Below are 17,944 nucleotides of genomic sequence, written 5' to 3' on the forward strand. Positions count from 1 at the left end.
GGAAGCGTGATATTATTGCGGTGGAAGCAAAACAGCAAGAGTGAATCTGTGACGATGTTTTTCAAACATGAAGTGTAGTGTCGTCTCCCAATTCAGGGGGTGAATCTTTCGGACCGATTTGAAAGCTGATTATGTCACAACGAAGGCTGCTGCAGAAGCAGATGAGGAATAATAAATGTTAACCCTTTGCACATTTCATGTAATTTTGCTTGGCAGTTTACTTATTTTTACTGTTTGTCCTTTTTTGTGCTCCTTTATTTCATCTGCACTTGTCTGTTTGTGACGTCTGCACTGTGCCGTGTTTTTGTTATTCAATAAATGCATTGCAAAAAACAACAACAACAAAAACAAATGCGTCCTCCGGATTTGAAGATGGGTCGGGGGTATCCTTCGTTGTCCACGCTATCCCAGGATTCATAGCATGGCAGAAGAGTAAGCTTTTAATAGTAAGTACTCAGTTTTATGTCACTCATTTATGCGGCGAAACAAACGTTTTAAGAAGCCTTGCACTTCCGGCCTGCGAAGGCCATGTACGTCGAAGGATGCCCCAAGAGCACCTGGCTGCAGCCACTGTGGAGCTCCACAGTACAGTGTACCTTCTCAAGGATGCGGCCCCTGAGTGGCTGAGTTCCACATTTCCGCCTGTAGGTGGCGATGATGCAGCCGCAAGTTGGTTACTACACAAACATCTAGAACTAAAGAAGAAAGTCGCCGCGTACTGTTCTGTTTCAGCGGTGTCGTTCCGAGTTTTCTTCAAGGATACGGTGACTGTTACCAGGCCATGGATAGCTCGTACCGCTCAGACACTTCGGGCTATAACAGCAGCTATGTGCACTCGCAGTACAGTCACCCCGGGCTTCACGAAGCGCGGGAGCCGGACCTCACGGCTCCACAGTGGACGCCTCCGCCGGCTTACGACGCTCGTCCCTTCGGTGTGGGTTTCACGGGGCCACCTTTTGCCCAACCTTATGGATTTGACCCCTCTGTGCCCCCGCCTGGTTTCGGCTGCCCACCCCCCGGACACCTCCTGAACGCGCCACTCCCAAGCATCCCCGGAGCCCCCCAGCAACTCCAAACACGGCCTCACGCTCCTCGCTGTGACCGTGAGCTAGCGTCAAACCGCAGCCACACGGAGCACCGCGGCCCGGTAGCGACACGGGATCCGGACGATGATGTGACCCGGCAGAGGAAGCAGGACACGAAATGGGTCAGACAGTTCTTACAGGCCACAGGGAAGAAGAGCTGCGGGAGGCTACAGAGCCAGCACTCGCCGCAACTGAGCTCCATCTCCTCCCTCAGACAGGCTCTGTACGGGGCAGCTCAGCTCATTTCACGGCTGGAAGACCTTTGTCACACTCTGACTCACTCTCTGCACGGTGACGGTGAGTGGACGCACTCATACTTAAGGGCTTTAGGCATCAAGGCAGAGCTGGCGGACAAAGCCAGACTTCTCGCCGACACCTCACGGTTAGGTGAGCTGAAGGCTCAAGTGTCCCGGGCTGCTTGCAGGAGGCTCCGCAGACTCAGAGCCAGGAGAGAAGCAAAGACGGAGGAGAAAGACGCGGAAGAGCGCAGGTCTCTCAAAGAGACCGCTGTAGACAAATGGAGGATGAAACTGATGCAGGAAGTGGAGGAGAAGAAAAAGGTATGAACGATTTTGTCAGCCACGTGTTTAAAGAGTTAACTGTTACACTTCCCGTGGCTGTAATCATGGCCAGGGTTTCATATTATGAAGCCAACTGCATGTTTGGGACAGTTTGTTCCACTTTTGGCTCAGATCATAGTGCTGCAAAGACTGTGTTTATGAGCGGCAGCCAATCAGACTGCAGCAAGCTTAAAGAGCGGTTGGTACTGAAACAAGAGGTGCTCCAAAGCGCTTGTGTCAGGGCTGCATCAAGTATGGAGAATGAAACGCTCTGAAGAGGGCTCATTATGGCCACAGCTTGTTCCGGTCATAGCGCCTGTCGTCCTGTGTGGTTTTGTTCCAAATGCTAACATCAGTGTTTGTGTTGCAGGAGAAGGAACTGAAGATGGCTGCAGACTCTGTCCTTTGTGAAGTTAGGAAGAAGCAGGCGGATGTGAAGAGGATGCAGGACATCCTGAGATCCCTGGAGAAGCTGCGTAGGCTGAGGAGAGAAGCGGTATCCAAGAAAGGTGGGAGTAGGTGTTGTATCGAGCTGGATGCACTCTCAGAGTGGACTCTCCCCCTGTCTATCAGGTTGCAGCAAACCTGAATCTTTCTTATTAATTTATGCTGGAGTCTTTAATGCTTTAGTATTGAATGGGCTTTGCAGACTTCACCATGGTTACAGTTGGACAATTTTTCCGAGCCTTAAAAACATTTGACAGACCCCCAAAAGTCGTTGGTGGCGTTTGAATGTGTTCTTACTTAAAGACATGTTATTTGCTATAATGATTAGGGGTGACATACATTTTTTTTCCTGAGATGACACAAAAATGGGTGTCTGGTGGGATGCTACGAAAGAATATTTGAGGACGAGGATTATTTCCTTAGCTTCCTTTTATGAAGAAGACAGCTAATGAAAATATCACCACACAGGAATCTCAGCTAAAAGGAGGCTTTACATTCTTATACTAAGAACAAGGCTATGTTAGATAGCCTTTGATTGTGCTGAATGGGATTATTTGTTTAAGACATTAGAAAAAGTTGGCTTTGGCCTTCGTTTTGACACATGGGTTTATATTGGTTGCATTTTATTCACAGAGATCCATGAGACAAGGTTGCCCCCTCAGCCCTGGGTTGTTCACAACTGCCATAGAACATTTGGCACAAAAGTTGAGAAACAACATGAAAGTTGCTGTGGACAGCAATCATCATAAACTTATTTTATATGCAAATTCATAACATGACATGGGCAGAATAATGCCCATGTTAGGACAGTCCCCTTATACTTTATTCAAACAGTGGCAATTTTGGTGGTCCTCAGATGGTCTCAGATACTCCTGTATACAAATTGCCTCCGACTATACTGATATGGTCAAAGCAAACATGAGACCAATGCTGGAAAAAATTGGTAGATTGTTTAGAATAAACCTTACACAATGATGACTGCACATGTGATTTATTATATAATATCTAGTATCCCACTTATATATTCAAGATTCTTACTTTAAAGAACTGGATAGTTTGATTCAGCAGTTTCTCTCGGGCAGGTCAAGTCAAGTGGCCTTGTTGTCAGAAAGTTCCTCCGAGACCTGGTGCTACATATTACATATAACAGGCAATCAACAAAAGACTATATAAAGTACAAGTGTGCCAAAATTGCAAAACAAACAGTGCAACACCAGAACTATACAGACACAGGACAGTGCAGTCACAACACTGCAACAATGACAGTGGGTTGTGCAAAAAGTGTGTGTATGAGGAAAAAAAAGTGCTTGTGGTAGGTGTGTGTCAGTCCACTCATTGAGTGTTCAGGAGTTTGATGGCTTGGGGTTTGGTTCCCAAACTTTTTTTGCTGGGCCCCCCTTTGTTTTGCAAGAAAAATGTTCGCCGCGCGCACACACACACACACACACACACACACACACACACACACACACACACACACACACACGCCCATATTTTGGTTTATTTCACACCTCAAACATTTAGTAAACAGTTAAGCAAATACAAGTAAACAGCAATAAATTACAGGTAGTAATAAAATAAACTACTAACTCTTTTACGCTGCGTCCGCACCTACACGGGTGATTTTGAACACGCAGCTGGTTCGTCCACGTAAACGACGTTTCGAATCAAAACTGAAATTTTTTTTAAACTCTTTTGCTGTAACTGCTGTCCTGCTGTAACTTTACTGTATAAAGAGCTCACATCTCCAACATGTCAGGAGTAGTTAGTCATTATGAGAAGTGTTTGTGAACTAAAAATCAAGAATGTGGGATCCTGTTAGTCCGTGATTTAAACAGCTCAGCGCTGCTCCTGACGCAGGGAAAAGCAACCCTGCAGGGAGACCTACCTCTGCACCTGTGCAGGTGAAGCCAAAGGGCAGATTTGCTTCACCATATTTTCTAGTCTTTGGCTTAGAATGAAGTTGGTTTGGAAACATATTCAGTGACGCTTCATCTCCTGCTTTGCGTTTGTGTGGGCGCCCCGTGCTGGCAGTGTCCAAGCATTTTGTTTTTGTTTTTTTTCCCCTTTTCATACTGCACCCCCCTGCAATGGCTTTAAACTCGCACATAGATTCAGACATGAGACATGTGACTCCATTTATGCCAGGTGTCGTGGAAGTTTAACACTGAAAAGTACAGCACTTCTTTAAATACAGGTCATCCTTGACCCCTCAGAGAAAGAGAGAGTGTCACCTAAAGACTGTTTCCTGCCTCATCCCACCACTTCCTGAGAGATATTAGAACAAAAATCTCCACCTGTCGAATCCCCCCACACGGCCCCTGGGTGTCTCCAATGTCCTCACGAAGCCTAGTTGAGCGTGCAATAAAGTTGAAACTAAATGCTGTCCCGCATGAATTCAACTGAGTGACACAGAAGCGAAACGTGTGATAAATAATAAAATACATTTCCATCACACAGGCATTGTGACTGAGCTGCAAAACGATGAGGTGTTCAGCAGCACCCTGGAGCAGCTGAGACTGGTGATAAAGAGGAGGACTGTAGTTTACTCGGCAGAGGAGAAGGCCCTGATGGTGATGCTGGAAGGAGAGCAAGAGGAGGAGAGGAGGAGAGAGCGGGAGCGCCGAGTGAGGAAGGAGAGAGAGCGACAACTGCAGAGGAAGCACAGAGTAGACTCCATGCTGTTTGGGGGTATGGCTGTGCACGTGTGTGTGCGTGTGTGTGCGTGCACAGGATATGACTGTGTTGTCATCCACTCCTGTTGTGTTTGTTTGATAGAGGAGTTCCCAGGCAGCTGTGCCCTGCAGCCCTTCAGAGACTATTACAGCCAGGCGGAGCACTCGCTGCCTGCGCTCATCCACGTCAGGTCAGTCTGCTCGTCACACATCTTTGTACACTTTGCTTTCTCTGTTGGGCTCTTTGTGAGGAAAGTGTAGAAAATATGAATAATAATATAATAATAAATTTTATTTATAGGCGCCTTTCAGACCCTCAAGGTCACCTCACAGTAGCACGTAAACAATACCATAAAAAACATAAGAAAAATGTACATATAGCAAACATGGTAGATAAAATCTAGACATAAACAGTCATAAAAGTATAAAAGCAAATATAAAAACTGAGCAGGTAAAAATGGCCTAAGACAGATCAGGTGTATGCAGTTCTAAACAGATGGGTTTTGAGTAGTGATTTAAAAGTGGTGAGACAGTGTGTGGTCCGGAGAGCAAGTGGGAGTGCATCCAAAGTCTCGGGGCAGAACAACTAAAGGCTCTGAGTCCAATGGTAGTCAGGCGAGCAGGTGGAACTGACAGAAGGGAAGCTGAAGAAGAGCGGAGTGTACGAAGGGGCGAGGATGTGTGGAGAAGATCGGATAGATATGGAGGAGCGAGGTTATGAAGCCCTTTGAAAGTGAGAAGCAGGATCTTGACACGGAGGTGAACTGGGAGCCAATGGAGCTGTTTAAGAACAGCTGTTATATGTTCAGTGGATCTAGTTCTGGAAATAATACGAGCAGCTGTATTTTGAAACAACTGCAATTTATGGATGATTTATGAGGTAAATCATAGAGAAGAGAATCACAATAATCCTGACGAGATGTGACAAGAGCATTGACAAGTATGGCGGTACTGTGTGGTGTGAGTGAGGGACGAAGACGGTTAATATTACGGAGATGAAAGTAGGAAGACCGAGTGATATTATTTATATGTGCTGTGAAGGACAGAGTGCTGTCGAGGATGACACCAAGACTCTTAACCTGAGGGGAGGGTGTGACATCAGAGTTATCAATGGATAACAAAAGACTGGTTGGAACTGGAGTCAGTTTTGATCTGGAGCCTATTAAAATTCTGTTTTATTGCCATTAAGTTTAAGAAAGTTGTGAGTAAACCAGAGCTTGATTTCACTTAAACAGTCAGAAATGGATGTGGGTGGGAGAGTAGCTCTGGGTTTGGAGGACAGGTAGAGCTGGGTGTCATCTGCATAGCAGTGAAACTGGATGTTATGCTTCCTAAAAATATTACCTCGGGGTAGGAGGTAGATGATAAAAAGTAAAGGACCCAGGACAGAGCCTTGGGTTTCACCGGAATTAACTGGAGTAGATACTGATCTGTGACGGAGTAATTGAACAAACTGTGAGCGGCCAGAGAGATAAGAGGTAAACCAGGCGAGTGCTGAACCATTGATGCCAATAGATGCTAATCTGTGAAGGAGGATGCGGTGGGAGATGAGTCCAGAGTCAGCTGCAAGCAGAAGATCATTGGAGATTTTTACCAGAGATGTTTCTGTGCTGTGACATGAACTGAAGCCAGACTGAAACTGTTGATCCTGATGATCCTTCTCGCTGCAGAATGAAGGGCTTGGGAATGACAGCAGCTGCTGACATCCTCTTCCTCGGCACCGTGTTCAACATACCTGAGTGCTGCAGACCTTCAAACTTCTGCTTTCCTCGAGGTGTTCACACTGATGATGATGAGCTAACTAAGTGTGTGTTACTCCCACTCTTCATTCCAGTGGCAGCAGCAAGGCTCGTGTGGGGACGTAACAGCTGCAGTTGCGTCTGGTGTTTGCATTTATCATAGTTTTGAATGTTCCCACATGTATAATGTTAGAAGTGACAGAGAGAGGACTCGTATGGCAAAAACAGCTGTTCAGTAAGAGAACGAGCTATGATTCGTATACCAGCAGTTTGACTAATAACATGAGTTCTGCCACCCACGTATTTGTGTTTCAGAAAAGAATGGGACACATGTTTGGTGGCAGTAGATCATCCTGGTAGTTCATCCGTTCCTCAGAGCTGGGTCCTGCCGAACCCCCCATCAGACCAGGCCTGGGCCTCCGCCCTGCAGACGAGTGACACGGACTGTGAGAACCTCTGATTGGTCCTCGGCTGCACAGTGCAACAACCAGGTGACGGTGACAAAGATGGCCGCAGCTTACCTGGAGCTTTCAACGCGCTTCCATCGACACTTAGACGAGAGGAGCAGCAGTCTCTGCATTTGAAACGGATGTAAGCCTTCTTGGGACAACAGGAAGTGTTTTATCTGTGAGGTGCAGCGTGGAACAGCCCACAGTATGGACTTATGCCTGTTTTCTTTACTCAGTAACAGTTTGTATTTTACTCTGATGAATTTTCTAAAGACAAAATAAAATGAACAATATGAAGTTGTCACGCAGTTTATTATCCACAGCAACATATTACTCATGGTTCAGTGCCCATGTGTTTAGGAGAAAGTGTCACCTGTAGCCCGACTCACATGAGAGGGGTAAACGCTGCTCGATCACAGAGGAGTGGGCACAGCAGTCTGCGTCCTCTGATCGTGGCTTTTCTCAGCTCTGTGGTCTGCAGCAGCTTCATTTCTATACAAAGACTTTACACTATATTGTTAGCTACAAATACTACAGCCCCCCTTTAAGACGTCTGGTCTTCTGATTAGCTGCCCTGTATAAACATCGGAGCCAAGAGCTGAAAAGGTGTTGATCTCACAGGGATCACGTGTACTTTCTTTGACCTCTTCGGTCATGTTGCCATGTTTAATGATTGTCCTCCACTGTGAAAACACGTAATGCACCTAATAAAGTGACCGGGAGGTAAGTGTGGCCACTATGTTGTTAGGTATAATTAGTGTGTGTTAAGTCCTTATTGACTTCAGAACAGCCTTAGTTGTCACGCTCAAGAACTCAGTCTGACATTATTTGGGCTTTACCTCACAACGGCTTATCCTAAAGAAGATGCCTGCGCATCAGCAACAATACTTGGGTAGACTGGCGTTCAACAGTGCTGAGGAGGCACTAAGGAGCTCTTCTGCAGACAGTTTAAAGCAGTCTGGTCGTTCTCCCCTTATTGCTGCCGCAGCTGCTGCCACCAAGCTGCTCGTGTGTGTGTGTGTGTGTGTGTGTTAAAGATGCCATCAGATCATCAGTTTCTGAAATACTCAGGTCAGCCTGGCACCAAGTCCCTTCAATCACCTTTTTTCTTTGTGCATTCTGATATTTAAACTTCAGTAGTGCGTCTTGATTGGGTCTAGATAGCTAAAGGGATTAAGTTGCTGCCGTGTCATTGGCTGATTATATACTTGAACACCTAATAAAATGGTCTGTGTATATACACATATACGTTCAGACTCAGACAGGTGCCCTGGAGTCTAACATTTGTGTGACTTCACACAAATATTAGGGACATGTGGGTGTCCTCGCGACTGCAGGCACCATCTGATGTCCTTACTTGCTTCTCTTGAGCTGTCAACTGTGTACACAGTAAGTCAGCTGATGAGGGTTACTGGAGATCAGTGGATTAGTGTCCCAGGTGGTTCTCTAAGTGATGAATGATACATCACAAACTAAGTGACTGCAGCTCTGACCACACAAAGACACAAGGGTAAGCTTTTTTTCTATTTTCAACAGTGTATTTCATTAGATCTCTCCGTGTGTATATGCGTGTGTGTGTGTGTGTGTGTGTGTGTGTGTGTAGGGAGAGTGGGGGATTTAGAGCACATTTTATTGTATTTATGAAAGGCACATAGTCTGCTATGTGACTTAAAGAGTAGTGAGTGTGCAGCATCAGATAATTATACTTGTCTTAACAAGTCTTGCACAGCTTTTGAACTTAGAAATAGTCATATACACATTTGTTCTTATTCAGCAGCAGAAAGCGTCAGAGGTGACACACAAAGCCTTCAGCATCTGTGGTCTTTGGTGTTACGAGTCCTCGGCCATCTGTCTGCTGGCTGTGTCTTCATGCTGCACAAACCTGATTAGTGCTGAGTGCACAGTTGTGTGTACTATCTCTCTCACACACACACATTAACACCTAGAGACAAACTGTAGGTTTGTTTGTTTGTGAAAGAGGCCGTCCATTCTCTAATCTGAGCTCGAGATGACAGAAAGGAAAAGCTCATGATGACGGTTTTCTAGGAAAATCCTTTCTCGCTGCTTCATGCTCTGTTTATGAATGTGATAAACACTTCAGCAGAGCTCCTCTTCATCCTTGTTTTCCGGATAGGAGTAGTTTCTATGAGCCTAGAGGAGGATAACAGAGGCTGCATCATTCCTACCGATGCAGAGTAATGATGGTGTCGTGGTACCTGTGTGCTGATGACTGAGAAATGGATTGAGCGTTGTTGGCAGTCTGACATCTTTATTCAAGCCTGACTGAGCATGGAGAACACAACCGTACCTTACAACAAAAATTGTACTGTTTGACAAAAAGAGTAGTTGAAGGAAGATTTATGGATTGATTGTGCTGATGAGGACAACCTGTACTCACTGAACCGCTTCGACGTCTGATGTGCATCACCTTTATGAAGATGAAAATCGCCTGCTGAAGTTGAGTGGAATCCCCTCTGAGGAGGACAAGACTGGACTTGGACTTTGTAGCACAGACTTATTACTGTAGAATCTAAACATTCGACAGTTGTTGATCCAAAGTAACACTCAAAGCAGTGATGCTCTTACCTTTCTTCACATGCTGGAAAAAGTAAATACAAAAAGCATTAAAAGAAATTATAATAACCCTGTTATCACATAATGTTAATTGTTTTTATAACCTTATTGAATATATTAGCGATAACAATAATGTTTGACAGATTACAGAGAGAAAAAAGAGACGGTGTTCTATTTGGCCTAATGGAAATCTTCAGGCTTCTCGTGGGAGGAATCATCAGGGACTCTAATATAAAAGCAGAAAATATTGAAAGGCCAGCAGAAGTGGAGTGCACACTTCTGCAGTTAGAGCGGAGGGGTTAGAACAGGGCCACTGCCTGAACGCTGCAGCTCTCTGAGCTTGTGGAAATACAGATTGTTGTGTTTCCTTTCAGGGAGCACGGCGGTCCACATTACAGATCCACAACTGGAGGGATTGTGTGAGTTGTTCTATGGCTGACTTATCTTTGTTTTCTCAGTGGACTGAGCAGTATGGATGGTGTACCTCTGAGGGTGCCTCAGAGTGCTTCCTTTCAGGAACTAAAATATTCTGTCAGTACGACTGTCCCTGACTACTTCAACATCCTGCAGGAGACAGAGGTGAGTGTGTTTCTCTCTCTTGTGTTTCCCTGTTTGTTCCTCCTCCTTGCTGTTCTGTCTGTTGTGCAGTGTACCTTCTTTGCTGCACTGCTTTGAGCTGTCACCATTATTTCACTCCTTTAAAAAACACCAAAACAAACAAACCCTATCACACTGACAGGTGATAAGTTACAGGAAGAACCATGGCTCAATATCTGACTTTTTATGTTTTTTGTATGTATGTGATTAGTACACACTTACTAGCACTGCCAAATAAAAGACAACATTGCTCTTTACAGCTTTATGAGTATATGAAAGATGAAGGTCGATCTCGGACAAGAATGTTACAGCTGATCAGATTCCATACACAACATCACAGGTCTCTGTGCAGAAGAGTGCAGTCCTAGGATCAGCTGAGATACTGCACAGAACCCTCAAACTCGCAGGTAGAGGGCCTTGCACATACCACTAAAGGATGTACGCTTTAACAGGTAGCACTGGTATGGATCTGTCTTAGATTCAACCAGGTGCTGGAAACATTTCGTAGATTTTGGTCCATATTGACATGACGTCAGAACCCTGCACAGGAGGGTAAGCCACAGAAGATCACAGAAAAGGCTGGATGCTTGCTGAGTGCTACATCTAATCACTTTAATAGAAAGTAGATTAAATGGGAATGGGATAGAAAAGGTGGTCGTGACAATACAGAACATAGTCTGTCTGTTATTTTTATTTATTTATTTATTTCATTTATTTGTATACCACTTTGGTCTACCAGGTGTGTTTTTAAAGTGCTGTACAATACAAATTTAAATATAATAGTAAAATAGCAAAAACCAGACATTGCAAAAAAAAAAGAAGTCAGTCACCCACAGAGTTAAAGGCCAGGATGGAAGATAAGAAACATCTGACCCCAAAATAAAAACTGTCATCAAAGCAACCTGGGCTTCAAATCACCTCCAAAGGGCTACGAGGGGATTGTCTCCATGCCACATTAATGCAATAATTAATGGGAGAGCATCCCTATCAAAGTATTTTTCATCCTCATTACTGAGTACAAATCAACATACTTTCCAGATGTTAGACATTTCTGTATTGTAAATGGTTTTTAGAGTAGTCATTGGTAATAATGTGAGATGCTAGATGCTACCATAAGTTTCACAAGCCTTACATTAGCCAGTCAAGTGTTGTTTACACTCAACTGGCTAATGTTAGCAAGCCAAAAGACTAAACAATAAAATAATGAAAAGCCTGTCATCATTGAGTTGAATTTAAAAATGTAGCTTCAGACCTACAGAAGGACTTACACGATGTTTGCATGTTTGACAGTATGGATTCAGTCTGGAGAACTGGGTGCTGACTGGGCTGCAAAGTGGCTTTGCCACCCAGCACCAGCTTAACCCCTCTTCCTCTTCATCAAGCCTGCTGTCATCTTGTCCACCATACTGGATGCTGTTTAGCAGCCCTCGACAGCGGTCCCACAGCCTCAACTCCTCCATCCTGCGTACCAAGGCTACCATCTCACCTTCAGATGACGAAGAGGGCACTACACAGAAAGCCAGGACGAGTTCCATAGTGACAGTGAGTCCGGGGGAACAGCGTCCTTCTGCAAACTGTCAGCGTGGTCAGAGGAAAGCACAGAAGGCCTTTGTCCCTGACCTGCTGAACCCCCCGGCCTGTCTGAGCAGCCTGCCCCACCAGCGCAGAAAGAACCTGCGCCAGTGTTCACTGTCAGTGCTCGACACGCCCACACAACAAGATCCCAACACAGAGACTTATCCCCAGAGCACTTCATCACACACAGCCTCGGACACGAGGATCCCTCCCAGCAGAACCAGCACAGCCAGCATGGTAAGAGGAACACGTGAGCTGTGTGTTTATGTGTGCGTGTGCTTTTGAAACTTTTACTGCAGAATGTAATACACAGTACAATACAGCTGATGACTGTGATACAGCATCACTGTCCAGGGAAAAAACACTAAATTCATACAGCCGTCTTCCAGCTTTACTTTGTGTTTATTGTCATAATTTCAGTATGTGGCTGTTCATTCACGAGGCCATGTGAGTCGGCAGTGTGGCGAAGTCTCAGTAGTCTAGACTATTGATAGTTCTATTTCCTGTCTAAATATAGCTTGAAGCTCATGGCAGTACCATCACCTGAGCTGCACGGTCAATCTCGAGTATAACTAGAACCAGACAGGCTCAGCATGATAACAGGTTCACTCTGTTTATAGTCAGGGTTGTGACTATTGAGATGTGTCAGATATTCTCATGGGATTACATTTCTTTTAATGTCAGCACTATTAACTATGAAAGGAAATAAGGTCTTCCTATCCAGCTTTTCTCCATTTTGCATTTTCAAAATGTTTTTCATGGATTTACACTCTAAAAATAATCTGCGTAAAGTATGCTCTCTGAATGCAGCCAAGGTGCAAGAGCTTCACGAGGATTAGCTAGTGTGAATTCTCACTAAAGCTGCATGTCAGGTCTACCATGCCCTGTTCTTTCTCAGCCACTCGCTACATTCACTGCAGTCTGCCATTTCTTAGATATTCAGACCAGACACCTGTAGAAACCCCCCTGTCATGTCAGGCCCCAGGGGTTTGTCCTCCTCTGCTTTGGACTCTACAGCAGAACTCCTGTCAGCTCTAAACCCAGCGGAGAGAGAGTTGCTGGAGGCCATCACTGCAAGGGGCTACTCTCTTCATACTGCCATCACTGCCCTTCAGAGGACAGGACAGCAGACCCCAGATGAGGTCAGTGTTATATCCAACAACAAGGCAGTGCTGCTCGAAAACACTTGGTCAACTTTTGGCTCCAGCTGTCGGGATCATGCAGTCTGTTCTATAAACACTGATGCAGTACAAATACAGCTACTATAAGTCAGTGTGAAAATAGTGGTCACACTTGGACCTACAGCATTATGGGTCCATGAACCAAACAGAATAAATCTGAAAGGACAAGAAAGGATAGGTGAGAAACCAGGATCAGCCTTAACTGTGCATGGATTAAATAGCTTTAAAGAAACAAACTTAGTCCTTCAGCAACATTTGTTAGTTCTGATGCTGGAAGATTAAAGACTAGTGTATTTCATGATTTCACAGAGCTCACACTCTGATCTGAACTCTGTGCCTCAGTCAGTATGAGGTTCTCTATCATTGGCTTCGTCTGCTCACCCCTAACTTGTCGTGGCAGATGGTTGCCTTCCCCAGCCTGGTTCTGCTGGAGGCTCTTCCTGTTAAAAGGGAGTTTATATTTCCCACTTTCACCAAATTTCTTGCTCATAGAGGGTCACATGATTGTTGTTGTTTTTTTCTGTTTTCTCTGTATTAATGATTGGTCTTTACTAGAGATGATGCGATACCATTTTTTTTTATGTCCGATACCGATATCATAAATTTGGATATCTGCCGATACTGATATGAATCCATATAGTGTGTTTTTTAATCAATATTTTATTTTTTAAATATTTTAATCAATCAATTTTAATATCTTGCTGCTTTTTGTATAAGTTCATACTCTGTTATACCTGTATGCAAAAAATACACTGCACCCAAAATATTTCATAGTTCAGCAAAACGGATCAATCTAATAAACTTAAACCTGCAGCATCCTCCCTATTCTGGTATTTTAAAGAGTAAGCAACCTAACTAATAGGGTTGCAAACTCCCAGCAAAAAAAAAAAAAAAAAAAAAAAAAAAAATAGGGAACCACCCTCCACCTCATGATGCTTAATCGACGTAATCAACTTTAATTTGATGCAGTGTGAAAAAAATGCACAGAAATAAATTATTTTCCAAGAAATATTAAATAGATTCAACATCTTTGGGTGTAAGATTCAGATAATTATTTATTAAAAGCTCGACATTTTAAATGAGAATAAGAAAGAAAAGTATGTCTTTGTGCCCCCTTTTCCCTGTTCATGCCCTATCGGCCCCCCTGGCTAAACTTTGCTAGATCCGCCCCTGCACAGTTACCAGCCGTCAGCTGCGTAGAAAAAGATCCTGGTGTAGAAAGTAATATTAAATAAATTCTAACAGCAGCTTATCAAGCTTAAACGTGCTGCTGTCGTGCTGCTCTATTACATTTTTTATTTCTCTCCGATATCCGATCTAGTAATTTACGTCAGTATCGGACCGATACCGATACGTAATATCGGATCGGTCCATCTCTAGTCTTTACATAACAATATAAAGCACCTCAGGGTGGCTGTTGTTCTGATTTTGCACTATAAATGAAATTGAATTAAATTGTTATCTTCTTAATCACAGTAATAAGAAATGACTGCCTTACAGAGCATATTATTGTGTTCCTGTTTGGTCTGGACACTGTGCTTTGTGTATGTTAGAGCAGAAACAGGTTGCAGTAATGTGTGGATGGTGGATTAGTGTTAGTCAGAGCATTACTAAAGTTTATATACGTTGTAGAGGAACATCCACAGTTTCAAAGGCCTGTAACAGAAAAGATGACACATACGTTTTAACGAAATGGTTGGTTTGGAAAGTAAGTTGTTGAGAAAGTTCTACAGGAAAGTTAATTTTTTTTCCCCAAATCACTTTAAACTTACTCTCAACTTCACTGAATATTGAAAACAACAACTGGCCCTAATATAATCCTCAGCTGTCGCACTCATGCACCAGGGTTGTGTTTTTGCTTTTATTTATCACCCATCTGTAAACAAATGGAAAATATAAAATTACATTTTACAAATTAAACTACACATATTCATACTACTTTTTAATTTATTACATAAACCTTACCCAATGAATCAATCAACTGACTAACAAAAAATTATTTGGCCGTTATTTTGGTTAATAATGGAGTTCCACCGGGTTCTGTGCTAGGACTAGTTCACCCAGATACCCAACTTTATCTATCCGTAAACCCAGATAATGCGCAACAATTAGTTAAACTGCAGGAATGTCTTAAAGATGTAAACATATGGACTACCCAAAATTTCTTGTTTCTAAATGCAGATAAAACTGAGGTTATTGTATTAATTGAATCTGATTGGAAACAGTCAATAACTTTTTCCATGTGACAGCTCTTCTCTTGTATGAATGAATATTTGGCAGATCTTGAGTTATCTGGTGGCGTGTGACCACTTGTGTCAGCTGGGTTATGACATGTCCCAGGTGGAAGAGGCCTTGGAGATGTTTCAAAACTGTGAAACAAAGGTAAGTTTTTAAAGTTATCGGAGACAACAAAGCTTGGCACTTTTTGTCTGATGAAGTCAGTTCGATTAGAAACTTTAAAGAAAGTAAATGTTTTCTTTCTCGAGGCAAAGGAGTTCCTACACCTGCTGAATCAGTTCAATGAGATGGGCTTTCAGAAGAATGCCATCAAAGAAGTGCTGCTGGTTCATGAAAACCACCGAGATCGGGCCCTGGAGGAGCTGATGATGCGTGTGTCCTGATAAAACACACACACTTTTCACATTGATATCTTGCAGACAATCATCTGTATTCTAAAAATTGCAGTCATATCTGACCTTGTGCTGGTATGAAACAACTGCACACATATAGTTGATGCTGACACTGCATTGTTAGATGATCTATTCATATTTCTGAATTAACCCATATCTTCTTTACCACTTTTTTAGATTCGTTTTGGAACAAAAATACTCTGATTAAAGTCCTGCTGTGTCTAAATTTTGAAGTGACGTAAATATTTGTAGTAATTGTGAACAAACTTATTAAAAGTGTGAAATTAATTTACACCATGACCATCTGTTTTCTTCAAGGACTGTGCAATAAAAAGTGTATATTACAGGGTGGGTCCCACAAACAAACACGATAAAAAGCTACATTAGTGCTAGCTTTGCAGCTTCATCCATCAATCCTGCTTTGATTCCTCCGTAGACAGTCTGAACAGTAAACAGTCTGAAATAATAGTTTGGGCAGACTAAACCAATTCTTTAGAGGTGCGATTGAAACAGCTGCAGTGTGGGCTGTAATCCTTTGCCACATATTATTAGAATAGAAATCAGAATGATGATCACCAGCTTTTAAATGTGCTGAAAGCATCCCAGGGGACATCTGTGACAGACATCAGTGTCTCTCAGGTTCTGGCTTGGGCAATTTCCTAAAAGGGAGGGAGTGGGTTTAGGAAGCCTCATCAAAAATGTATATATGGATCCAATCCTGCCAAAACCTTTCATCTCACGCCGGAGCCTCCATTTGTTCTCCTCTATGGTGTACTCTGTGGTCACGTGTCTGCTGAGCGTGAACACAGAATCTCCTCTGACCGCTGCCGTGAACAGAGAGCTCTTGCTGTTCCCGTACTGACCGGACATCACTGTCCACTGATCTGAAGTCAGGTTGTAACAGTCCATCACACATTGTAAGAAGTCTTCACATGGTCCATTCCGCATCACATAGAGGTTATCCCTGTGGGCCACCATATGAAGACCATAACTGTGCTGGCGGATGAGTGTAGTGACCAGATTCCACCGATTGTGTTCAGGTACGTACTCATGGATGTCTGTGGCCCCTTTCCCTTTCCAAAGACAGATATAGATCCTCTTCATGGCTACAGTGGACACCACTGAGGCTGCAGGGCACGGGAGGGAGGAAACAAAACTCCAGTTCTGATCAGACAGCCCATATCTCTCCACTGATGACAGAGCCTTCTTGTTATACTCCCCTCCTATAGCATAGAGACATCCCTCATGACCTATCAGAGAGAAGTTGTAGCGTAGCTGCTGAGGTCCACAAATCACTGACCATGAATTGGCCACGGGATCGTAGCAGAATCCAGTCTCCACCACCTTCTTGCTTAAATCATACAATCCTCCGATTATGTACAGTTTGTTGTCGAGGACTGCCACGCCTGCCATGATGGTGCTGGTGCTCATAGGAAGATGTGTGAGGATTCGCCACTCTTTTTGCTCTTCATCCAGATGACACACTGTCCTCTGGGCATCCTGGAGCAGCTCAGTGGATGGAGAGTGACTGCACACTGCCATGTAGCTACTTGGGAGAAGAGACTCAATGTACTCCAGCAGCTTACTGGGTAAGCTACGAACCTCCTCCCCTAGGTCAGCGTAGATGTCTCTGATGAATAAAGCTGCTCTGTGGAACAACTCCCACTCTCCGTAGGTTGCAGCTGTATGAAACATGAGCAAGCAGTTTTGGGAATTTATAATATTGATCAAATGCTTGGTGAGAGCTGGCACCTGGAGAAAAGCCGTACACTCTATTGCTTCGACGATCTCGTCACTGTTGAGGATGGGTCGCTTCCCATCCAGCACCTGCAGCAGAACTTGAAATCCCAGATTCCCCACACATTTCAGCTGGACCTCCTCCTGTTTAGACTCTCTCATTCCTGACTGGAACAATGCTCTGAAGTACTCACAGTTTTTGACTACAGTGGGTTTATCCACAGTGAAAACACAGTCTTTAATGCTGACTCGCAGGCTGTCTGCTCCCTTATATTGTCCTGACTGTTGGCTCAAGTGTGGGCAGCTGCTGGACTCCATGACATCTGTTCCATAAATCTTCATTTCATCTCCGGTGGAACTGGAAACGACGAGAAAAGTTTGAATCACGCCAAACTACAGCACGTAGACTGCGTCGTACCACAAGCTTGAGCGAATCCCTCTGATCCAGACCAAGGGTATCTGACACTGTATAAACTATTTGTTTGCAGAGCTCTGACAACAGACTCTATACATAGCAGCTAGAGGTGTGTCACAGTTCAAGTACATTATGAGGACATGCAGCCAGAGCAGAAAGAGGAGCTGGATAGTAGCTGTCAGTGTGCTGATGATTCACCCTTCATTTGTGGCTGACAGTTCTGGAACAGCTGAAGCTTTGTCCTTGATCGACATAAGCAAGAAAACTAAAACAATGGGCT

General features: G+C 43.9%; 3 protein-coding genes across 3 annotated transcripts; 2 read left to right on the top strand and 1 right to left on the bottom strand.

The window, feature by feature from the left end:
• Nucleotides 1-415: 415 nt before the first annotated feature.
• On the top strand, nt 416-7,313 carry pdcd7 (programmed cell death 7). Its single transcript, XM_086297109.1, has 5 exons — nt 416-1,645; nt 2,016-2,154; nt 4,553-4,783; nt 4,871-4,958; nt 6,822-7,313. The coding sequence occupies exons 1-5, from the start codon at nt 782-784 to the stop codon at nt 6,964-6,966; spliced, it is 1,467 nt and encodes a 488-aa protein (XP_086153235.1). The 5' UTR covers nt 416-781; the 3' UTR covers nt 6,967-7,313.
• Nucleotides 7,314-8,031: 718 nt separating this feature from the next.
• Nucleotides 8,032-15,851, top strand: ubap1lb (ubiquitin associated protein 1-like b). The gene is made up of 6 exons (XM_086297137.1): nt 8,032-8,465; nt 9,988-10,108; nt 11,417-11,938; nt 12,637-12,843; nt 15,163-15,264; nt 15,369-15,851. Exons 1-6 carry the CDS (start codon nt 8,413-8,415, stop codon nt 15,501-15,503), a joined length of 1,140 nt encoding a protein of 379 aa, XP_086153263.1. The 5' UTR covers nt 8,032-8,412; the 3' UTR covers nt 15,504-15,851.
• A 243-nt stretch (nt 15,852-16,094) lies between these two features.
• kbtbd13a (kelch repeat and BTB domain containing 13a) lies at nt 16,095-17,591 on the bottom strand. Its single transcript, XM_086300019.1, has one exon. It carries the CDS (start codon nt 17,589-17,591, stop codon nt 16,095-16,097), a length of 1,497 nt encoding a protein of 498 aa, XP_086156145.1.
• Between the last annotated feature and the right edge of the window lie 353 nt (nt 17,592-17,944).

Source organism: Aulonocara sp. 'chitande type north' Nkhata Bay, linkage group LG1, assembly GCF_057382095.1.
Source record: "Aulonocara sp. 'chitande type north' Nkhata Bay isolate Kocher_YH1m ecotype deep benthic linkage group LG1, A_spYH_male_GT1.1, whole genome shotgun sequence".
Taxonomy (NCBI): domain Eukaryota; kingdom Metazoa; phylum Chordata; class Actinopteri; order Cichliformes; family Cichlidae; genus Aulonocara; species Aulonocara sp. 'chitande type north' Nkhata Bay.